Source organism: Scyliorhinus canicula, chromosome 7, assembly GCF_902713615.1.
Source record: "Scyliorhinus canicula chromosome 7, sScyCan1.1, whole genome shotgun sequence".
In the NCBI taxonomy this organism is placed as follows: Eukaryota; Metazoa; Chordata; class Chondrichthyes; order Carcharhiniformes; family Scyliorhinidae; genus Scyliorhinus; species Scyliorhinus canicula.
This window is the reverse complement of record NC_052152.1, coordinates 106,774,106-106,799,383: the sequence shown is the minus strand read 5'-3', so window position 1 is coordinate 106,799,383 and position 25,278 is coordinate 106,774,106. Positions and strand designations below refer to the sequence as shown.

Sequence of the window (25,278 nt, the reverse complement as noted above, 5' to 3'; positions counted from 1 at the left end):
AAACGTATGTTGCATCTAAACCAGCCATAGTTAACTCCAACAGAATTGATAAGGTGGGGTGACCACATCATTGAGGTTCATATGAGTTCTGCTCTCAAGGGATAATGGCAGACAGGTGCTTGATGTATTGTGACACTTTAGAGTGATGCAAAGACGTCCACCCTGGCATTCTCCCTGCAATCTAGCAAAGTCTTCTGACTGGATAGAGTGAAATATCCTACTTGTTAAACTTCAACAAATGGCCATCAGTAAGACATTACAGCATGCTTCCAGATCCTACACTCTCAATTCAAATCATCTGTCTTGCTGTTGAGTTTGATGCCATCTTACCATACCCTACAAAACTCCTTCCCAGATCTCTAGAAAAGATCTTCTAGAAATACAAACACCCAGTCGTTGAACCATGGTTGCCTAATAACAAGCCTGCATCTCAAATGTTCCTGGGAATGTTGCATCTATCTATCCTGTGATGTCCCAATGATCTTCCGGGGTAATTTCTCCATTTGGATTCGGGGCATGACAGGAGACGGTCTCGCTAAAATAGACAATGTTTTATCCAAGAAGGCCAGGCCTTGTTTTTCAAATCATTTGTTGGCTACACCTCCTGCAAAGCCAGTTCCACAATCTCCAATTGAATGCTGCCTCTGCGGTACTGTTATTCTGCTGAAAATAAAGCACAACCAATCCTATTAGATTTGCTCTAGATCAGTGCATCTCAAACTATCTGATGTGGCATACCGGCAGTTTTTTTTTTCAATGTGCCAGGGACCGGTGAGCGAAACAAGCCAATCCAGGATTACTGTTTCTTTCTTTTCTGGAAACACTCCAAGTATTCTCTTGGAATCTCTTGTTAAGAGGAAGAAGGAGGCCTATGTGAAGATGAGGCGTGAAGTTTCAGTTGGGGCGCTTGATAGTTACAAGGAAGCGAGGAAGGATCTAAAGAGAGATCTGAGACAAGCAAGGAGGGGACATGAGAAGTCTTTGGCAGGTAGGATCAAGGAAAACCCAAAAGCTTTCTATAGGTATGTCAGGAATAAAAGAATGACTAGGGTAAGAGTAGGGCCAGTCAAGGACAGTGGTGGGAAGTTGTGTGTGGAGGCTGAGGAGATAAGCGAGATACTAAATGAATACTTTTCGTCAGTATTCACTCAAGAAAAAGATAATATTGTGGAGGAGAATGCTGAGACCCAGGCTATTAGAATAGATGGCATTGAGGTGCGTAGGGAAGAAGTGTTGGCAATTCTGGACAAGGTGAAAATAGATAAGTCCCCGGGGCCGGATGGGATTTATCCTAGGATTCTCTGGGAAGCCAGGGAAGAGATTGCTGAGCCTTTGGCTTTGATTTTTAGGTCGTCATTGGCTACAGGAATAGTGCCAGAGGACTGGAGGATAGCAAATGTGGTCCCTTTGTTTAAGAAGGGGAGTAGAGATAACCCCGGTAACTATAGGCCGGTGAGCCTAACGTCTGTGGTGGGTAAAGTCTTGGAGAGGATTATAAAAGATACGATTTATAATCATCTAGATAGGAATAATATGATTAGGGACAGTCAGCATGGTTTTGTGAAGGGTAGGTCATGCCTCACAAACCTTATCGAGTTCTTTGAGAAGGTGACTGAACAGGTAGACGAGGGTAGAGCAGTTGATGTGGTGTATATGGATTTCAGTAAAGCGTTTGATAAGGTTCCCCACGGTCGGCTATTGCAGAAAATACGGAGGCTGGGGATTGAGGGTGATTTAGAGATGTGGATCAGAAATTGGCTAGTTGAAAGAAGACAGAGAGTGGTAGTTGATGGGAAATGTTCAGAATGGAGTTCAGTTACGAGTGGCGTACCACAAGGATCTGTTCTGGGGCCGTTGCTGTTTGTCATTTTTATAAATGACCTAGAGGAGGGCGCAGAAGGATGGGTGAGTAAATTTGCAGACGACACTAAAGTCGGTGGAGTTGTAGACAGTGCGGAAGGATGTTGCAGGTTACAGAGGGACATAGATAAGCTGCAGAGCTGGGCTGACAGGTGGCAAATGGAGTTTAATGTGGAGAAGTGTGAGGTGATTCACTTTGGAAAGAATAACAGAAATGCGGAATATTTGGCTAATGGTAAAATTCTTGGTAGTGTGGATGAGCAGAGGGATCTCGGTGTCCATGTACATAGATCCCTGAAAGTTGCCACCCAGGTTGATAGGGTTGTGAAGAAGGCCTATGGTGTGTTGGCCTTTATTGGTAGAGGGATTGAGTTCCGGAGCCATGAGGTCATTTTGCAGTTGTACAAAACTCTAGTACGGCCGCATTTGGAGTATTGCGTACAGTTCTGGTCGCCTCATTATAGGAAGGACGTGGAAGCTTTGGAACGGGTGCAGAGGAGATTTACCAGGATGTTGCCTGGTATGGAGGGAAAATCTTATGAGGAAAGGCTGATGGACTTGAGGTTGTTTTCGTTAGAGAGAAGAAGGTTAAGAAGTGACTTAATAGAGGCATACAAAATGATCAGAGGGTTAGATAGGGTGGACAGCGAGAGCCTTCTCCCGCGGATGGAGGTGGCTAGCACGAGGGGACATAGCCTTAAATTGAGGGGTAATAGATATAGGACAGAGGTCAGAGGTGGGTTTTTTACGCAAAGAGTGGTGAGGCCATGGAATGCCCTACCTGCAACAGTAGTGAACACGCCAACATTGAGGGCATTTAAAAATGTATTGGATAAGCATATGGATGATAAGGGCATAGTGTAGGTTAGATGGCCTTTAGATTTTTTCCATGTCGGTGCAACATCGAGGGCCGAAGGGCCTGTACTGCGCTGTATCGTTCTATGTACCGGCAGACGATGGCTCGCGTACCGGCACCGGTACGCGTACCACACTTTGAGAAGCACTGCTCTAGATAACCAAGAGCAGTATTGGGAAGATGGCTGTGTGTTCTACTCTTAGCTGTTGTAGCAAATGTAGAGAAGCAGTGTGTATCTTGGAAGAGCACAGAGTCTCAACTTTACTGCAATAAAATGAGAAGAGAGTGCACAATTTTGCACTGAATTGTCTAATAAGCTACCCACACATTGTCATGTCTCCATCGCCAGTACTTCTTGGCAAAAATTCTGGAGGCTATAAAAATCATGAAGTATAGCAAAGCATCCTCCCAGATACCTTGCATGCCTACTTAAGCAGCTGCCCATGGGAAATGGGGGTTTTCAAACCCCTTAAATCTGATGTAATTTGTGTTTGATATTCAACTTGTACATCTTGTCAATGTGGCACACCAAGACATACCCTGGAACATGCTTGGATAAAGAAATAGTGAGATGCTTGCCAACCTTGGCTACTGGTTTCAACAGGGAAATGGAAATACAATGAGGGTATACTACCCCTTTCTCCTAGCCTGCTGTTCCTTTGATTTTGTGTCCAAGACCAAGGTATCATTGGATAACCATGACAACTCTGGGATCAGCAAGCCCCAGACCAACATTGATCATAACTAGCATCAGCAAAAAGGCCCTGATCTTGGCAATCCACAATAATGACATAGGCACCATCCTCATGGCAGGGACCTGTGTCGAACCATGGGCCAAGCAAATATGGAAACTATATTAATTTTCAAAAATAACTATAGCAACAAAAAAGATCTGGCTGTACGAACTGAATTGAATGACTAGGCAAAACGTGATGGACTGTAAATCAGTCCCATGTTCCTGTGAGATTGTTGATGGATGTATATACAGCTGGAAATGCCTGTGTATGTGTCTAGGGTCAGAAGATGTACATGAAATGTATAATAAGGTATATGGTGTTTTTGTTTTGAAATTTATTTTAATTTCATCCACAGGATTTGGTGTCAGAAACACATAACTGAACGTGGAGGTAATGCATTTTCTGATCTATAATTGCTAGAAAGCCACCAAACTGTGTTGATATTTGTCATAATTCAGCTCCATGGTTTGAAAAATGCTGGTATTTCCAGAGTCATAATGAAATATAGAAGTTGAAGTCAGTAGGATGGAATGGCAAATGACACATTGCAACAGCATGGCAGGATGCCACGTTAAATCTCTTCCACATTTTGCTGAGTTCTGATCTCAATTGTATTGTACAACAATATGTAGAACAGAAGGCAACAGTTCACTTCAGGGGAAGGAAGTTTGTGACCTTGAAGGGAAGATTGTGTTTGAGTGCAAGAAATTAAAGCATTTCAGATATCCATGTCAATATATTTTCGAGATAATGTATAAAGCTGAAATGATTTGTGCAGTAATGTGATTTTTAAGGCAACTCCAGTGTAATTGGTGCTTTCCTTAATGTGTTTTTTTTCTTGAAAATAGTTGCAGATAATGAAAATAACTACAGTATTACGATTAGATGGGAGGGGGGTAAATAGCTCCCCTCTTTTCCCACTCCTTGTTTGACCGTAACAGTTTTTTTTTGTGATAAGGCAGCTCCAGTGTAATTGGCACTTTCCTTAATATGCTCTGTTTTAAAATGAAAATAGTGCAGAAAATAATAATAATCTTCATTATTGTCAAAAGTAGGCTTACATTATACTGCAATGAAGTTACTGTGAAAATCCCCTAATCGCCACACTCCAGCGCCTGTTCAGGTACACGGAGGGAGAATTCAGAACACCCAATTTACCTAACATCGCGTCTTTCGGAACATCCGGAGGAAACCCACGCAGACACAGGGAGAATGTGCAGCCTCCACACAGACAGTGTCCCAAGCTGGGAATCAAACCTGAGACACTCGCTGTGAAGCAACAGTGCTAACCACTGTGCTACCATGCTGCCCAGATAATGAAAGTAACTATTACAATCAGATGAGGGGATAAATAGCTACCCTCTTTTTGCACTCCTTGTTTGACCTTAACGAGTTTTTTTTGTGACATCCTTCTTTGACCTTAACATGTTTTTTGTGAACAGGTAGTAGTTGATGCCAAAATGTTTAACTGTTTACAACTTGTGAGCATTTAAGAACCAATCATGTAGGATTTCTTGGTTTAACAAAAAGAGATTAGCTTTATTGTACGTAATCCTATCCAGGTAAAATAAAAAAATATACTCTGACTTGTGGGAACCAGGAGATAATTTTAGAGAGGAGTACCAAGTTGTGCAGAATACTGGGAGAGATAGACAGCTCTGGAGTAGAAAATATTAAGTTAATCGGTGGGGACAGTGTAAAGGAGAAAGTAATTGAGTCCAAATCAGGGTTATTGTGCATGTATGTGATTGCATGGAGTGTGAGTAATAAGATTGGTGAGTTACAGGCATCGATTGTGGGGAAACACAATGTTGTGGTGATGATTGAGACCTGACTCGAAGAAGGGCAAGGCTGGGTGTTAAAATCCCTGAATACAAGGTGTTTAGGAAAGGAAGAAAAGGGGGAGATGTTTGTGCAAGTGAGCAGTACAGTACTGGAGAAATGGGATGTCCCAGAAGGATCAAGGACAGCACCTTCTTGACTCGAGCTCAAACACAAAAAAGGTGCAATTACATTGCTGGATGTAGTCTATAGGCCACCAGCTATAGGGAAGGATTGAGGGACACATTTTGTATAGAAAGTAGAGCGATGCAGAACTTATAAACTACTTATAATAGAGGGCTTTACTACTATTCCAGTCTATATTGGGATAAGTGGTGTAAAGGGCAGAGAGGGACAAAAGTTCCCAGAATGTTTTCAGGAAAATTTTACTCAGTCAGTTTCCAATACAAGAAGGAAAGAAGTACCGCTAGAGCTGGTTCTTGGAAATGAGAGGGGCCAAATGGATCAAGTGGAATTGAGGGGGCAGTGATCATTGTATCATACATTTTAGGCTGACTTTGGGAAAGAGAAAATAACAGTCCAAAGTAAGAAAAATTAACGGGGAGAAAAGCCAATATCAATGGGGGTAAGAATGGACCTGGACTGAATTAATTGTAGTCAAAGGTTGGCAGGAGAAATGACAATTGATCAGTGGACTACCTTCAAAGACTAGAAGATTCAGGGATTATTCAGGTATATTCCTTCAAAAGATGATAGGGAAGATAGAGCTCCCAGGATGAAGAAGGGACTGAAATGAAGGTAAAAGAAGAAAAATATGCGTTTATTGCACATGTCAGGTGAAAATATAATTGAAAACTGAGCTGAATATAAAGGATGCAGAAGAGAGATGAAAAGGCAAAGAAGGAATATGAAAAGAGACTGGCATCAAGCATGAAAGGAATCCCAAAGTTTTCTTTTTCTAAAAATATTTTTATTCAGAAAATTTTCAATTTTAATATATAAAATGGTCAAACAAATATATACAATTTATATGAAAATATCCTGACAGCTAAGCCCCACCTATCCTGAATTAACTCAGCACCCCAGTTGCTGATGACAGCCAGCTCCTTCAAAAAGGTAATGAACAGCAGCCACCTGGAGTAAACTCCCACCACCGATCCCCTTTTGGCACACTTTATATTTTCCAAATGCAGGAAATCCAACAAATCCCCAACCACGCCTCCAGGCCATTAAGAGGCTCAGGCCAATGCATCGGCCTTCTTCCTTCCTGCAGCAACAGCAAGCCCAACACTCCAAAGATTGCCACCATTGGGCACAGCTCCATTCTAACTCCTAAAACCTTCAACATTGTTTTGAAGAAGGAAGCCCAGAACTTAACTAGTTTAGGACAAGACCAAAACATGAGTGGTTCGCCGCCCCCTTGAACAACATTCAGATCTATCCTCTACACCCGGGAAGAACCCACTCAAAAGGTGTCCTAGTCAACTGTGCCCTATGTGCCACTTTCGAACTTAGCCTTGCACATGAAGAGGTAAAATTGACGAAATACAGAACCTTGCTCCACACCCCCCCACCCAAAACCCAACCCAACGCTTCCTCCCATTTCCCCTTTACCTCCTCCAGCGAAGCCTTCTCCATCACCATCATCAGCCCAAATATATCGGATATCTCCCCCATGTAGTCAAGAGACAGTACTTTATCCATAAGTAAAGGTGCCGGCAATTGAGCAAACAGAAAATTCATTGGGCACAAAATTTCACACCTGCAAATACCTAAAAATATTCCCTCTCGGGAGTTGAAACTTCTCCACCAAATTCTCCAGCCCAGTAAACCTTTTTTTCTATAAATTTAGAGTATTCACTTCTTTTTTTTTCCAATTAAGGGGCACTCACTCGCTGGCTTTTAAAGCAGACCAAGCAGGCCAGCAGCACGGTTCGATTCCCGTACCAGCCTCCCCGGACAGGTGCCGGAATGTGGCGACTAGGGGCTTTTCACAGTAACTTCATTGAAGCCTACTCGTGACAATAAGCGATTTTCATTTTCATTTCATTTCAATTTAATGTGGCCAATTCACCCTGCACATCTTTTTGGGTTGTGGGGGTGAGACCCACCCAGACACACGGCGAATGTGCAAACTCCACACAGACAGTGACCAGGGCCCAGGATTGAACCCGGGTCCTCAGCTCTGTGAGGCAGCAGTGCTAACAACTGTGCCACCATTATGCCCGTTAGCCCAGCAAAAGTAACCTATAAACCACAGTTCACACAGATCTGCGCCAATAGCGACATAGACCCTGCTTAAGTGCTGTCTGAATTGATTCCATATTCTCAAAGAGGCTATTACCACTGGCTCAAAGAGAACCTAGCAGGAGAGAACGGAATAGGAGCAGTAACAAGTGCCACCAGGTTCAAACCTGTAGAAGAAGCCTCCTCGATCCAGCCCCAGATCCTTAAACCACCCCCGCATTTACTCACTGTTCGCCGCCCAGTAATTACACATCAAATTACATCAAATTAGGTAATGCCTAGCCCACAACTGCCTGTCCCTCTGCAAGAAAGCCCTTCGAATCTGCCCAAACAAAAGTCGAAATTAGCTATTCAGCAATGTCCATGAAGACTTTAGTAAGAAGTCTTACAACACCAGGTTAAAGTCCAACAGGTTTGTTTCAAACACGAGCTTTCGGAGCACGGCTCCTTCTTCAGGTGAATGGAAAGGCTTGTTCCAGAAATGTTTATATAGACACAGTCAGAGATGCCCCGGAATGCGAGCACCTGCAGGCAATCAAATCATCAAAGATGCAGAGAGTCATCCCCACACCCCCACTACTGGCCTTCAAACAACCGCGCAACCTCAAACAAACCATTGTTTGCAGCAAATTACCCAGCCTTCAGAACAGCAACCACAACACCACAAAACCCTGCCAGGGTAATCTCTGCAAGACATGCCAGATCATCGACATGGACACCACCATTACACGTGGAAACACCACCCACCAGGTACGCGGCGCATACTCGTGCGACTCGACCAATGTAGTCTACCTCATACGCTGCAGGAAAGGATGTCCCGAAGCGTGGTACATTGGCGAGACCATGCAGACACTGCGACAACGAATAAACGGGCATCGTGCGACTATCAACAGGCAGGACTGTTCCCTTCCAGTTGGGGAACACTTCAGCAGTCAAGGACATTCAGCCTCTGATCTCCGGGTCAGCATTCTACAAGGAGGCCTTCAGGAGACGCGACAACGCAAAATTGCTGAGCAAAAACTTATAGCTAAGTTCCGCACGCATGAATGCGGACTCAACCGGGATCTGGGATTCATGTCGCATTACATTCGGCCCCCACCAACAAGCCTGGACTTGCAGAGGCCTACCGACTGAACTGGCTTGGGACAATTCACACCTCTTTAACCTGGATTACCTCTCTCTCTGCATCTTTGATGATTTGATTGCCTGCAGGTGCTCGCATTCCGGGGCATCTCTGACTGTGTCTATATAAACATTTCTGGAACAAGCCTTTCCATTCACCTGAAGAAGGAGCCGTGCTCCGAAAGCTCGTGTTTGAAACAAACCTGTTGAACTTTAACCTGGTGTTGTAAGACTTCTTACTGTGCTCACCCCAGTCCAACGCCGGCATCTCCACATCATGAAGACTTTAGTAACAAGATCAGGGGAATTGTTTGGGGGAACCATACATTCATTATCAAGATATTTGTCCCATGCAATAGCTCCATGACAATTGCATAGCTACCTCTCTTATTCTTCACACAGTTCTCCATTTTAAAAGTTTAATTTTTATTGACTAATACTGCAACCCCATGACTACTGGTTGAGAATGAGGCACAAAAAAACACTGCCCCACCCAGTCCCTCTTGAATTTTAGGTACTGCTTGCATCTAAATGAGTTTCTTGCAATGAAGCAACGGTTTCCTTTATGAGGAAAGACAACTTTTATTTTTAAAAGGATTATGTTCTCCCCGAACATTCCAGGAGCAAAATTTCAAAGTAGCTACTGCCATTGCCACTTCAGCCAAAGAGAATATTGATTGTTGACATAAAGAGAAAAAGGCTTATCAAGCCAGAGATTTTGGTGCCCTCCTGGAGCATGCACCAAAACATCCCTCCCCCATCTCCAACTATACCAGAGGTGCCATTGACACATTATAAAGTCTTTTTATAGGCTATGAGACCTGCCTGTACCCTTGCAGGAGCCAGGTAAAGGTTCTTTTACCGCAAAATAAACTACAAAAATAAGTTATAAGTTCTGAGGGGATATTCCTCACCAAATGTGATGGCCTGTAGGGCTACACCTACAGACTTTACATCATTGCGCCAAGGCATCATTTACCCTCAAAAAAGAGGTGAGAAATATTACAATAAGGATAAGTGCTGAATGCCCTTTTTGCATTCTAACCGCTGCCATTGGGACATGAGCCACTCGCCCACTTCCCAGTAGTGGCACTACTTATGTTTATCATAATTGACAGTAAGAAGTCTTACAACACCAGGTTAAAGTCCAACATGTTCATTTCAAACACGAGCGTTCGGAGCACTTATCCTTCCTCAGGTGAATGAAGAGGTATGTTCCAGAAACATATATATAGACAAATTCAAAGATGCCAGACAATGCTTAGAATGCAAGCATTTGCAGGTAATTAAGTCTTTACAGATCCAGAGAAAGGGGTAACCCCAGGTTAAAGAGGTGTGAATTGTCTCAAGCCAGGACAGTTGGTAGGATTTCGCAAGCTCAGGCCAGATGGTGGGGGATGAATGGAATGCAACATGAATCCCAGGTCCCGGTTGAGGCCACACTCGTGTGCAGAACTTGGCTATAAGTTCCTGCTCGGCGATTCTGCGTTGCCGCGTGTCCTGAAGGCCGCCTTGGAGAACGCTTACCCGGAGATCAGAATCTGAATGCCCTTGAATGCTGTAATGTTCCCTGACTGGAAGGGAACATTCCTGCCTGGTGATTGTCGCGCGATGTCCGTTCATTCGTTGTCGCAGTGTCTGCATGGTCTCGCCCATGTGCCACGCTTCAGGACATCCTTTCCTGCAGCGCATGAGGTTGGCCGAGTCGCACGAGTATGTACCGCGTACTTGGTGGGTGTTGTTCTCGCGTGTAATCCAACGCCGACATCTCCACATATCGTGATTGAAGCAAAGGAGACCATAAAACATAGACTACTAAAACCAATTACGGATGAGAATGAAGACCGATATCCATTACACAGCCCTAGTCTTAACTAGAAGGAGCATGCTGAGGGGTGTTTTCCATTCAAGCCAGATAGTATTCTTAAGGATTAAACACTCATTGTAGTGATCAATGACTAAATCATTCCGATTGTGGTGAGGTTGAGGGAGCTAGGGCTTTTCTCACTGGAGTGAAGAAGACAGAGAGATGACTTGATAGAGGTGTACAAGGTGATGAGAGACATGGATAGGGTGGTTAGCCGGAGACTTTTCCCCAGGGTGGAAATGGCTGTCACAAGGGGGCATATTTTTAAGGTGATTGGGGGAAGGCATAGGGGAGATGTCAGAGGTAGGTTTTTTTACACAGAGAGTGATGAGTGTGTGGAATGCACTGCCAGCAGAGGTGGTGGAGTCAGAGTCATTAGGGACATTTAAGCAACTCTTAGTCAGGCACATCTATGTCTATATGCCTGTCGACAATATTGTATAGAGTTGGTGGTGTGATCTCCAACCAGCAGGTGGTGGTACAGATCCACCGTGCGGTCTCGAGACAGTGGTCATGTGACAAGGACTCAGATATAAACCAGGGTGCATCGGGTGATCGCCAGAAGGTTATAAGATGTACGTGAGGACAGTCGTGCATAGGGGTAGTTCCAGGGGAGTATAAAGAAACTCCATGATAACTTGCTCTGTATCAGATCGTTACTTACCACGTGTGCTTTAATAAAGATCTTGATTTAATAAGTCACAAGGATTCTTTGCTAGACATCGAGCAGCGAACACAACATAATACCAGATAACGACGACAGTTATAAAGTAAAAATTCAGCAGAAGGACTGACCTGGTGATGAACTGCAGCCATTGGCAACTCAACACAGCAAAGGACACTGAAGCTCGAGATGGACGGACTGAGAGCCCTCTACCAGCTTCAAGTATCAGGCAATGTACATGAAAACTGGCAGCTCTTCAAGCAGCAGTTAAAACTCTTGTGTGTCGGCCCTAGGCCTGCAGGCACAGCTTGACGAAAGGCGAATAGCGTTGCTTCTATTTGTGACATGTCCACAAGCAATTGAACTATATAATACTTTTGCTTTTGACAATGAGGAGAATAGCACGAGATACGATGAAGTTGTTGGGTACTTTGATCGACATTGCTACCCCAAAATGAATGAGACATTTGAGAGATATATGTTGCGTAAGCGTATCCAGAAAACTGGCAAATCGTTCGAACGTTTTGTCACTGACTTGACACTGAAGGCCCAGTCATGCAACTTCAGTAGTCTAAAAACTGCTCTGATCCGCGACCAAATTTTCTTTGGTGTATCAAATGATAAGCTCCCTGAGAGGTTGCTGCGGAAAGAAGATTTGGTATTGGAACAGGCAATAAAGATTTGCCAGGCGAGCAAGGTAGCTGCACAGCAAATCAGCACACTCTAATGGAAAAATTTTGGCGCCAACACTGAGGAATACAGCAGAGCCATTAAACCTGTGACGCACTTCATGAAGAAACATGGTCTCGGTGCGGTCGGCCATTTTAAGCAGCCGGCAGGAGCCGCCATTGTATGCCCTAAGTATGGCAGTCGACAAGGCCCATGGCAAGTGAGTCCATCATAGGAGTGGATGCATGTGAATCCCTAAACTTAGTTGAGCGGCTGTCTGTCCCAGTCAGTGAGCTGACAAAAATTACAGCGATTCGCAATCAGATACAGTGGCGAGATTATCTGATGAGACATGAGCTGCAGTGAAAGTGGGGGAAGGTTAGCCAGCGACGGAAAGCGAAATTTTGAAAGGCACGGCAGAGTTCTGGTTATCGGTCTTTGAAACTGAGGACAGACTCAGCCACATGATGCAGGAGCATGACGAGCCCGTATTAAAGCATCTACAAGGGGTGAACGTTAACTATTCAGAGCATGAGAAGCCGAGGAGCTTCACTGGAGTTTAAGTTTGAGTCCAATTTACAAACGAGGTCATTACGAAAGTATACGAGATGGATTTGCGGCCTGACAAGCTTGAATCTTCATTCTTTGAAGAACCAGAAATCATTGGGTGCACAGCCTGTAAGATCGACTGGAGGGAAGGCAAAAGTGTCTCGTTGAAAACAATTAAAACTAAGCCGAAGCACAACGGTCGAAGCACTTGCAGAACAGTTATGAAAACTGTACCAAATTAATCGTTCTTTAATTTCTTCAGTCCTGAAGTTCCACAGTGTGGAATGTTAAGCAAATTTTCGGCGGAAAAGTTCCATGCTGACTTTGAACTTGGCTGCCTCCTGCGTGAACACACAACTCCGTGTGCAATTAATAATACTCTTTATTGTCATAAGTAGGCTTACATTAACACTGCAATTAAGTTACTGTGAAAAGCCCCTAGTCGGCACATTCTGGCACCTGTTCGAGTATACGGCGGGAGAATTCAGAATGTCCAAATTACCTAATGCGCATCTTTCTGGACTTGTGGAGGAAACCGGAGCACCCGGAGGAAACCCACACACACGGAGAATGTGCAGACTCCACACAGACAGTGACCCAAGTCAAGAATCGAACCTGGGACCCTGGAGCTGTGAAGCAACAGTGCTACCCACTGTGCTACCGTGCAGGAGAAATCATTGCCAGACGATGCTGAATCCGACGATGAGTGCTACAAAGATTTATTTTGTTTTTTAAAATATTTTTATTCTCATTTTTCACATTTTCTCCCAAATTTATACCCACCAACAATAAGCAGTAGCGAATGCAATCACAGTCCCCATAGCAGCAACAACAATCCCATCCTCCCACCAAACCCCCAAGCAGCAGCCCGCAAGTTAACATAAACAAATAACAAAAAGGAATCCGGAATCATGCATAGACACCATTAACACATACAGCCCCCCCGGCCTAATGTTCGATGTTATCCAATTCTTGAAAGTGCATAAAGAATAATGCCCATGAATTGTAGAACCCCTCCACCCTTCCCCTCAGTTCAAACTTAACCTTCTCAAGAGTTAAGAATTCCAACAGTTTCCCCCGCCACGCCAGGGCACAGGGTGGAGAGGTTGCTCTGCATCCCAACAGGATCCGCCTTTGGGCGATCAACGAGGCGAAGGCTACAACATCTGCCTCCGCACCCGTTTCCAACCCCCGGCTGGTCTGACACCCCAAATATGGCCTCCTGAGGTCCCGGGTCCAGTTTCACGTGTACCACTTTAGCAATTACCCCATAAAACCTTATTCCAGTATTCCTCCCCGCCCGCCCAATGTTCACACAGATTTTCTACCCCCTCAAAAAGCCGGCTCATCCGTTGTGAGGTGTGCTCTATATACCACCTTCAGCTGTATCAGCCCCAACCTCACGCACGATGTGGAGATGTTCACTCTCCAGAGCACCTCACACCATAACCCCTCCTCCATACCCTCTCCCAGCTCTTCATCCCACTTTGCTTTGAAGCTACAAAGATTTGTATGATGACTTCGAAGATGAGACGGAAAGTAATGGCGTGGAAGGCAAGCCAGATGAAGATCAGTATGAACTGCTCGTAAATCTCTTTCTCAGGAGCAAGAACTGACTTAATGAAGAGGCCCAAGAAGCGCTAATCTGGTGGTTTGGAAGGAATGACAACGTGAATACAATACGGGGGACTCCCAGATCATGCTGGACACTGAAAAGGGCGGGAGCTCTGAGATGGCGCACTCCAAAATAAAAACTGAGATTGCAGTCGCTGAATCCTTGGAGGACCAGCTACTGAACAAACTAGAAACAGATGATATTGTGCCAATCTTAGAGAGGCTTGCTCCAGAGGTTCTTGCTGAATCGTTTAAGGCCACTGAAATGATTCCAGTAGTCAGATCCCTGATCTTCGAGGATACTGAGGATGAGTGGAAAGATATGGTTGATGATTAGATCATAGAATTTTCAATGCAGAAGGAGGCCATTTGGCCCATCAAAATGCACCGGCCCTTGGAAAGAGCACCCTACTTAAGCCCACATCTCCACCCTATCCCCATAACCCAGTAATTCCACCTAACCCTTTTGGACACACTAAGGGCAATTTATCATGGCCAATCCACCTAACCCGCACATCTTTGGACTGTTGGAGGAAACCGGAGCACCCGGCGTAAATCCCCACACACTGGGAGAACGTGCAGTCTCCACACAGGTAGTGACCCAAGCCAGGAATCGAACCTGGGACCCTGGAGCTGTGAAGCAACTGTGCTAACCACTATGCTACCGTGGTGATGATACCAATTCTGATGTTGAAGAGATTGACAACTTTGAGAGTGAGACAGCGGAGAAGATGATGGCTATCTCGATATGCAGCTCAACGGACCATACATACATTCTTGAACAAGACCAGGATGATCCAATGCCTGGATCGCCACCACCAGAGAGTGTCCGCATCGTTATTTCCAGTGATGAGCCATTGAGTGTTGCTCCAGCGAGCCAAGAAGGAGAAGCACCTGTTGTAGATCTAACCTCCATGTAGGCACCAGAAAGCGGGGCACTCCAACATCCAATTGAGGCTGCAGACGTGGGCGCGGTCACACAATCCCGTGATGACTTCTCGGCGCCTTAGGCTCCACCTGCGCATTCGCATACTTCCGAGCACAGGGTGCAGACCAGCACCGAACGAGGGGCTGCCAAGCCCAAACATAAAAAGAAAAGAATTTGCAAACTAATTGTTGAAACAAGAAGGAGGAAGAAGAGAAGACTCATCCCACTGACAAAAGTAAAAGAGAAGAAGGTGATGTCATGATTGACAAACCAGAGCCAGAAGAGACAGAAAACATACAGCGAAGTAGCAAACAGCGTCTTGGCAAGAAATGGAAAGAAAAGGAAGTTGGTGACGCACGTGTGACCATCATGGATGCATGCCTTCCAAAGGCACAGTGTAAAGAGGATACGAAGTAAGAGACTAGCACATAAACCAATCTTTGAAAAGGCTGACAACAGCCCAAGTGATCACAGGGGTGATCCCGTGAGGGAGGCACAATCAGTGTGCGAAAGGGATAGACACCGGCCAGGCATATCATGTTTGTGGACAAAAGCAAATTACTGTGGATGCTGAAATTTGAAACCAAAGAGAAAATGCTGGAAAGTCTCAGCAGTTCTGGGAGCATCCGTAGTGAGAGAAAAGGGCTAACATTTTGAGTCCAGATGACCCTTTGACCTATGTTTATGGACACCCTAGTTAAACCTGTTATAATGTTTATGCTTATTACTAATATATGGACAAATTATAGTAATCATCTTTGTAAACAAACAATATTTCCTGAGGAAGGGGGATGTGGTGATATGCCTGTAGACAATATCGTGTATATAGTTGGTGGTGCGACCTCTAACCAGCACGTGGCGGTACAGATCTACCATGCAGTCTCGAACAGTGGCCATGTGACATGGCACTCGAATATAAGCTAGGGCGGATCGGTTGGTTGAGCAGATGAGGGGTGAGTTTCGGAGATGGGATGCACTACCGCTGTTGCTGGCTGGGAGGATGCAGATGGTTAAGATGACGGTCCTACTGAGATTTTTATTTGTATTCCAATGCCTCCCAATTTTCATCCTGTGGTCCTTTTTTAAGAGGGTTAACAAAATCATTCTGGGCTTTCGCTGGGCGGTAAGTCCCCGCGAGTGAAGAAGGTGATGCTCGAGAGAAACCGGGGGGGGGGGGGGGGGGGGGGGGGCTTGCCCTTCCAAATTTCAGTAATTGCTACTGGGTGGCCAATATTGCTATGATTAGGAAATGGGTGGTGGGGACAGGGTCGGTTTGGGAGCGGATGGAGGCAGCTTCATGTAGGGGCACCAGCTTGGGGGCTCTGATAACGGCACCTCTACCGTTCCCGCCGGCGAGATACTCTACCAGCCCTGTGGTGGTGCCAGCCCTGAGGATTTGGGGTCAGTGGAGGAGGTACGTTGGAGCAGTGGGCGCATCGGTTTGGTCCCCAATATGTGACAACCACCGGTTTGCTCCGGGGAGCTTGGATGGGGGGTTCCGAGTATGGCAACGGGCGGGAATTGAGAGGATGGGGGACGTGTTCCTGGAAGGGAGCTTCCCTAGCTTGAGGGCGCTGGAGGAGAAGTTTGGGTTGGCAAGAGGGAACAAATTCAGATATTTGCAGGTGCGGGACTTCCTGCGCAGGGAGGTATCCTCCTTCCCGCTCCTGTCACAAAGGGGGATCCAGGATAGGGTAGTGTCTAGGGGATGGGCGGGAGAGGGGAGTGTCTCGGATATTTACCAAGAACTTATGGGGGTGGAGGAGACGCAGACCGAGGAGTTGAGGTGTATGTGGGAGGAGGAGCTTGGGGGTGAGATGGAGGATGGCTTATGGGCGGACGTGTTGAACAATGTCAATGCGACCGCTACATGCACAAGGCTCAGCTTGATCCAATTCAGGGTGGCCCATCGGGCCCACATGCCAGTGGCCCGGATAAGTAGATTCTTTGGGGTAGAGGACAGGTGTGTAAAATGTTCGGGAGGACCAGCAAACCATGTCCACATGTTCTGAGCATGTCCAAAACCTAGGGTATATTGGCAGGGGTTTGTGGACGTCATGTCCAGAGTATTGAAAACAAGGGTGGCAATGAGTCCAGAGATGGTGATTTTTGGGGTGTCGGAATATCCGGGAATCCAGGAGGAGAAAGAGGCAGATGTTCTGGCCTTTGCCTCCCTGGTAGCCCGGAGACGGATATTATTAGCTTGGAGGGACTCAAAGCCCCCGAAGTCGGAGACCTAGCTAACTGACATGGCGAGCTTTCTCGGCCTAGAGAAGATTAAGTTCGCCTTGAGAGGGTTTTTGTTCGGGTTCGCGCAGAGGTGGCAACCATTCATTGATTCGTTGACTTCTTCGCTGAGAATTAATCGTCAGCAGGGGGGGGGAGTTAAATAGGCGGATTTTGGAGAGATGGGAGTCGGTGTTTGCACTATGTTTATTGTTCTTTGTACATTGTTTTTATACTGTTGCTGTTTGTAATGCCAAAAATACCGCATTAAAATTGTTTGTTTAAAAAAAAAGGTTATAAATGAAATGAAAATCGCTTATTTTCACAAGTAGGCTTCAAATTAAGTTACTGTGAAATGCGCCTAGTCGCCACATTCCGGAGCCTGCTCGGGGAGGCTGGTACGAGAATTGAACCGTGCTGCTGACCTGCCTTGGTCTGCTTTAAAAGCCAGTGATTTAGCCCAGTGTGCTAAACCAGAGACGTACAAGAGGACAGTCATGCATGGGGTAGTTCCAGGGGACCATAAAGAAACTCCATGATAACTTACTCTGTATCAGATCGTTACCTTACCATGTGTGCTTTAATAAAGATCATGGTTTGGACAAGACGCAAGCAGTTCTGTGGATTCCTAGGGCAGCACGGTGGCCTAGTGGTTAGCACAACCGCCTCACGGCGCTGAGGTCCCAGGTTCGATCCCGGCTCTGGGTCACTGTCCGTGTGGAGTTTGCACATTCTCCCCGTGTCTGCGTGGGTTTCGCCCCCACAACCCAAAAATGTGCAGAGTAGGTGGATTGGCCATGCTAAATTGCCCCTTAATTGGAAAAAATAATTGGGTAATCTAAATTTATATAAAAAAAAAAAAAGTTCTGTGGATTCCTTGCTAGACATTGATCACAACACATATCAGCATGACAAATAACAACACAGAATCGGGAAGAATTTACAATGCCAAGGGATAGAGTACAGAATTTAGTGAACTGCAGATTGCTACTCCAAATTATTGTCTTCCACGGTGTCCACAAAGGCCATGGCCGTAGCCAGATTGTCAAGCATCTTTACAGAATTGTCAGATATCACCGTCTGTGTTGCAGGGCATATTGGACTCTGATAGCCTCAAGCCATTTTCTAACTTCATTGAAGCCCTTCCATCTCTTTTGTATTGCTGACCGGAAATCTTGGAAGAAAGAGGCTATCACTCCATCATAGGGCAAGACCCCATTATGGTCAGATGCCTCCAATACTCTTTGGCGATCTCCAAAGTTATTTTAAAAGTTATCCAGCTTTTGTAACTAAAGTAAGAAAGCGTGGTGGCCAGCTGTCAAAGAATTTAACTGGGAGCTGATCTTCAGTTCCTTTGGTAAACGAACAATCCGGACATTTTTCTCTGGCCTCAGAATTCAGCTGCTTTTCCAATGATTGCAAGTGGGCCTCAGCCGAAGAAGTTGCATTTTCAAGTTGCATTTTCAACAGTAAGGATTCTGTCCTCCGCTTCATTGAGCAGTTTGCCAGTATTCTGCAGTTCTATTGCATAATCACTGATATTCTGTGTTAACGAGCCAAGTTTCTTGTCAATTATCTTAATAATGTTAGCAGTCATAAGCTGTAATGTCTTCAAGAGTGCTGGATCAAGAGCCCATTCGAGGAGTAAATCGCCATAATGTAAAGTGATGGCTCCACCTCAGTTTCTTCTGACTGCTCTTATTTGTTGACGATTTTCTTAGGATTTCTCAGCATTTTGTCACCAATGTTTAGCCAGAAATATGGAGTTCTCTCTCCCAGATTAGTTAAGTTAAGGCTGCGTGAGTACAATAAATGTGAGGGTTGAAGAATGAGTAGCACCAGAGCCCATGGAAACATCTATTCCCACGCTCGCATCCCATGCACCCCATCAACTGGATATTTAAAAATACCAAAGGGTTTCAAACTTGATGGAAGCTCATCAACATTAAAGATGTTGAGGAAATTGAGATAAATATTTGAAATTTGGTAGGATGTCTTTCTTCAGCCTTGATATATGATCAATAGCACCCTACAATGCTCAGGATTAAATGCTCAGATAAGGTTATTAATAGAATTCACAAAATAACAGTGCAGGGGAGGTATCTGGCATTGGGGCCAAGTTTGGCAGGTATGAGGATCAATATTTCTCTGAACTTCATGACCCTCCTAAAAATAGCCTTTGGGATTGAATGGTAGATTATACAAACAAGCTACAGAGTACAGAAATGATATTGTAAAACTGATGCACTTTGCCATTTCCTTAACATATGGAATGTTTGGTTCAGACAGCTCTGCTGGAAGTACTGAAGGCATTCGGGAAACTGCACAAATTAAAGAAAATGACTTGGAACCTCAAAAGAATCCTTGTACCAATAGCCTAAGGAAAGACTCCAAGGTGAGGGATATGTGCAGGGATATAATAATTTTATGTGTGCAAATGTATTTTTGAAATATTAATATTCAGTTAATTTGCGTGTAACTTAAAATTTTATCTCTGTTATCCTTAATAATTTTAAACTTTTATATCTGACCAGTTGCTTTCTGTTACTTTGCTCAGAAATGTTCAAACACCTTTTAAAGTAAAACTAGACACTTTTCTTCAAGTGGAAATTATTCCTTTTCACAGGAACGCTCTATTTGCAATCAGACAGAAGCTGCTGTAGACTGTGAAGCTAAAGGCTGCGTGACGACTTATCGCTTGTATTGTGCAGCTTCTGACAGCATACAGATTGTTAAAAACGTTGAGAAAGGAGTTGACAGGTGTGAAAATTACTGACCTGTAAATGTAACATTTAAACCTTTCCAGAATGTTCGCATATCATTTAAGCTGGAACCACAGTCCTATACTGAGGAGAGAACTGCACTGTTGAATGTATCACTTTTGGATTTTGATAAACATTGTGAAATAGAAACTCTGGCTTCCCTAATATAAAGACAGATGCTCAGCAGGTCTTGTACCATCCATGGAGAGAGAAGCAGGGATGATGTTTAAGATTGGTGACCCTTTATCAGATTTGTGAGTTCTTAGAGATGTAAATTTTTAAGCAGAGAGGGAGATCGGAACAAAATGGGATGTCTATGATAGGAGGAAAGGCTCAAAAGATTAAATTACGAAAGAGATGATGATGCAAGGTGAGACGAGATGGTAATTTGACAAGTAAAGCATTAAAAGTTACGTCTAGAAGAAGTGTAAATAGGGAAGCAAAGTAGTCAACAACAGCTTCAATCTGAAAACAAGCACAAAGAGGGGAAAAAATGGGGTTGGAGGTTATGATCAGAAATTGTTGAATTCCATGTTGACTCCAGAAGATTTCAAAGTGAATAGACAAAAGGTGACATGTTGCACTTTGAGCCCAGTAATAGATTCCACAATACTATTTTGAAGATCATGGAATTCTACACATCATAACTGGCTAATATTTATTCCTCAACCAGTGGCACTAAACCAGATTATCTGGTTGTAATTACACTGCCGTTTGTGGGAGCTTGCTGTGTAATAATTAGCTGTCACTTTCCCTTTTTTATAACTTTGACTAGACTTCAAATATACTTAATTCGCTATAATGTGCTTTGTGATGTCCTGAGGTCATGGAAAATGCCATAGAAATTTCTCCTCATCTGATCACAATGGGGAAGGAACATCAATCAGTCAGAAAGTTTGGGACAATCTTACTCAGATAGTCTTCTCTATCATTGTTTTATAATTGTATAATTTGTAACGGATGATGGTTTGTGAACAGCAACTGAAGGTGGCAATAATAAGATCATACCACATAGCCGTGCTTTCCTGGCCGGAGCCTAGGGATGGTAAGTAGCTATGGAGTATTCAAAAGTGAGGGGTTGTAGATAGAGTAAATAGCTAGAAACTGTTTCCATAGATAGGACATAGATTTATGATAATTGGCAAAAAATAACAAAGGGGGAGATGGAGTTTTATTGTTCTGAATGAGTAGTTGTGGTTTGGAGTGCACTCCCTGAAAGGGTGGTAGAAGGAGATTCCTGAAACTTTCAAATAGGAATTGAATGTGTACTTGAATGGGAAATGTTTTCGGGACTAGAGAAAGAACTTTAAATATGTACACAAGCCAGAATCCATCAAATGACACACTACATTGGCAATTTCTTTGGGGTTACCATTGTAACAAAACATTGTTAATCTGATAATAACTTCACTCATGATTGCACAATAGACTTTTAGAATAATGAACTTTATGATTGACTCATAGCAGTATTAGATTTGTTATTGTACGTTCTGTAGATTGTGCATACAGTATTCACAGTATGCTGACGGTGGAAGGGGCAAATATTTAAATTGCTGTGTCAAATCTATTGGGCTGTTTAGTCCTTGGTGGTATTGAGCTTCTGAGTGCTGCCGCAGCAGTATCCTTGCAGACAATATATTCCATCACACTCCTCATGTCCCATACCATGCAGAATACCATGGCTGAGACTTGCTTTCATTTAAAAAAAAAATAATTTTAATTCAAATTTTCCAACAATAAATTTTATCCCAACAAAGACAACAGAAAGAAAAAACAGAAACCCCTTCCCCCCCCCCCAATACAAAACAATAAATTAACAAGAAAGAGTAATAAACATAGACTCCCCCTCCCCCGGGTTGCTGCTGAAGTTGACCACCCTCTAACACTCCGCCAGGAAATCAAGAAATGGCTGCCACCGCCGAAAGAATCCTTGCACCGACCACCTCAGGGCAAACTTGACCTTCTCCAGTTTAATGAACCCAGGATTCCGTGCTCGGGGGCCTCGCGTCCCTCTACTGTAAAAGGATCCTGCGCCGGGCTGCTAGGGACGCAAAGGCCAGGATACCGGCCTCTCTTGCCTCCTGTACTCCGGGCTCCGATGCCACCCCAAACATAGCGGCCCCGGGCCCGGTTCCACCCTGGAACCAACCACCCTGGACAAGGTCCCTGCCACCCTCTTCCAGAAACCCTCCAGCACCGGACAAGCTCAAAACATATGGGTGTGATTCGCTGGGCTACCCGAACACCTGTCCTCACCCCCAAAGGACCGACTCAGCCTGGTCCAAGTCATATGCGCCCTGTGCAGCACCTTTAGCTGAATTAAACTAAGCCGTGCGCAAGTGGAGGAAGAATAAACCCTCCCCAGGGCGTCCACCCACTTCCCCTCGTCAGTCGCCTCCCCCAGCTCCTCCTCCCACTTAGCTTTCAGCTCTTCCACCGAGGCCTCTTCCCCCTCCTGCATCACCTGATAAATTGCAGAGATCCCGCCCTCACCGACCCACATCCCCGAGAGCACCCTATCCTGAACCCTCCTTGGCGGCAATAGCGGAAACTCCGCCACCTGCCGCCTAACAAACGCCCTAATCTGCATATACCTCAAGGTGTGCCCTGGGGGGAGACCCCACTTCCCCTCCAACTCCTCTAGGGTCGCAAATCTCCCGTCGAGGAAGAGGTCCCACATCCGCCTGATACCTGCCCTATGCCAGCTCAAAAACCCTCCATCTATCCTCCCTGGTACAGGGTCCCCCATATCAGGGACCAAACTGAGGCCTTCACCTTCCCCTATGACGTCTCCACTGACCCCAGATTTTGAGGGTAGCTACCAATACTGGACTCGTAGAGTACCTTGCCGGGGGGAATGGCAGCGGCGCCGTCACCAGCGCCCCCAAACTCGTGCCCACACAGGACGCTGCCTCCATCCTCTTCCATGCAGCTCCCTCCCCCTCCATCACCCACCTACGAATCATTGCCACATTCGCGGCCCAGTAATACCCACACAGGTTGGGCAACGCCAGCCCACCCACCTCCCTGCCTCGCTCCAAGAATACCCTCCTCACTCTTGGGGTCTTCTGCGCCCACACGAACCCCAAGATGCTCCCATTAACCCTCCTAAAGAAAGCCTTCGGAATCATGATGGGTAAACACTGGAAAAGAAACAAAAACCTCGGGAGCACCGTCATCTTAACCGACTGGACCCTGCCCGCTAGGGAGAGTGGCAATACATCCCACCTCCTAAACTACTCCTCCATCTGCTCCACCAGCCTCGTAAAGTTTAACCTCTGCAGGGTCCCCCAGCTCCTGGCTATCTGGACTCCCAAATACCTGAAGCTCCTTTCTGCCCTCGTCAACGGAAGCTCCCCTATCTCTCTCTGCTGGTCCCCCATGTACACCACAAGCACACTCTTCCCCACGTTGAGCTTATAGCCAGAGAAGTCACCAAACCCCCCCAGGATCCTCATCACCTCTGGCATCCCCCCCCCCTGCCGGATCCGCAATGTACAGCAGTAAATCGTCCGCGTACAGCGACAGCCGGTGGCCCCCCCTCACAATCCCCCTCCAGTTCCTCGATTCCCTCAGTGCCATGGCCAGGGGTTCAATCGCTAATGTGAAGAGCAAGGGAGACAAGGGGCACCACTGCCTCGTCTCCCGGGACAGCCGAAGGTCCTCCGGCCTCCTCCCATTCGTCACCACGCTCGCCACAGGAGCACTGTACAGTAGCCTCACCCAACTAATGAACCCCTCACCAAACGCAAATCTCCTCAACATCTCCCACAGGTAACTTCACTCCACCCTATCAAAAGCTTTCTCCGCATCCATCGATGCCACTATTTCCGCCTCCCCGCCCGTCGCCGACATCATTATAACATTAAGAAGCCACCTCACGTTGACATTCAGCTGCCTCCCCTTCACAAACCCCGTTTGGTCCTCGTGAATGACCTGCGGGACCACATCCTTCGCATCCACGTTGAGGAGCGAGATCGGCCTGGAGGACCCACACTGGAGGGGGTCCTTATCCCGCTTCAAAATCAGTGAAATTAGTGCTCTGGACATCGTCGGGGGCAAAGCCTCCCCCTCCCTCGCCTCATTCAGGATCCTCACTAACAATGGGCCGAGCAGGTCTGAGAACTTCTTATAGAACTCCACCGGGAACCCGTCAGGCCCCGGTGCCTTCCCTGACTGCATGCTCCCCAATGCCTCGATCAGGTCCTCCAACTCGATTGGGGCCTCCAGACCCTCCACCCGCTCCTCCCCCACTCTCGGGAACTCCCAACTTATCCAGAAAGTGGTCTGTCCCGCTCTCCTCCCCAGGGGGCACCGACCGGTACAGCCCCTCATAAAAGGTCCTGAACACCCCATTGATGTCCCTTGCACTCTGCACCCAGATTCCCTCCTACATCTCTAACTCCCCTTATCTCCCTCGCTGCCTCCCGCTTCCGGAGCTGGTGGGCCAGCATCCGACTTTCCTTCGCCCCGTACTCCTATACCGCCCCCTGCGCCCTCCTCCACTGCGCCTCCGCCTTCCGGGTGGGCAATATATCAAACTCCGCTTGGAGACTACGATGCTTCCTCAAAAGCCCCTCTTCCGGGGCATCCGCATACCTCCTGTCTACCCTTACCATTTCTTCCACCAACCTCTCTCTCTCAACCTTCTCCCCCCTCTCCCTTTGTGCCCTAATAGATATCAGCTCCCCTCTAACCACCGCCTTCAACGCCTCCCAGACCACCCCTTCTCGCACCTCCCCATTGTCATTAGCTTCCAAATACCCCTCTCTGCACCTACGGACCCGCCCGCATACTTCCTCCTCCGACAGAAGCCCCACATCTAATCTCCACAGCGGACGTTGATCCTTCCCCTCCCCCATCTCCAGGTCCACCGAATGCGGAGCGTGGTCTGAAATGACTATTGCCGAGTACTCCGCCCCTACCACCCTCGGGATTAGCGTCCTGCTAAGGACAAAGAAATCGATCCGGGAATGCGCCTTGTGGACATGGGACAAAAACGAGAACTCCCGGCCTCAGAAACCTCCAAGGGTCCACCCTTCCCATCTGGTCCATGAACCCCCTCAACACTGTGGCTGCTGCCGGCCTCTTACCCGTCCTGGACCTCGAACGATCCAGAACCGGGTCCAGCACAGTATTAAAATCTCCTCCCAATATCAAGCCCCCCATCTCCAGGTCTGGAATCCGGCTCAGCATGCGGCGCATGAAGCCTGCATCGTCTCAGTTGGGGGCGTACATATTAACCAGTAGCACCCGCTCCCCTTGAAGCCGACCACTCACCATTACGTATCTGCCACAGCTATCCGCCACCACACTCAACGCCACAAACGACAAGCTCTTTCCAACCAAAATCGCCACCCCTGGCTCCTCGCATCTAGCCCCGAATGGAACACTT

General features: G+C 46.1%; 1 protein-coding gene across 1 annotated transcript in view; it reads left to right on the top strand.

Annotated features, from left to right (window-relative positions):
• The window catches only part of LOC119969114, a 358,923-nt gene that overhangs the window by 86,188 nt on the left and 247,457 nt on the right, over window positions 1-25,278 (top strand). Inside the window, exons 8-10 of the mRNA XM_038802328.1 lie at window positions 3,809-3,843; window positions 19,407-19,516; window positions 19,748-19,881. Coding sequence (XP_038658256.1) covers window positions 3,809-3,843; window positions 19,407-19,516; window positions 19,748-19,881 — 279 coding nt within the window. The remainder of the gene's footprint in view (window positions 1-3,808; window positions 3,844-19,406; window positions 19,517-19,747; window positions 19,882-25,278) is intronic.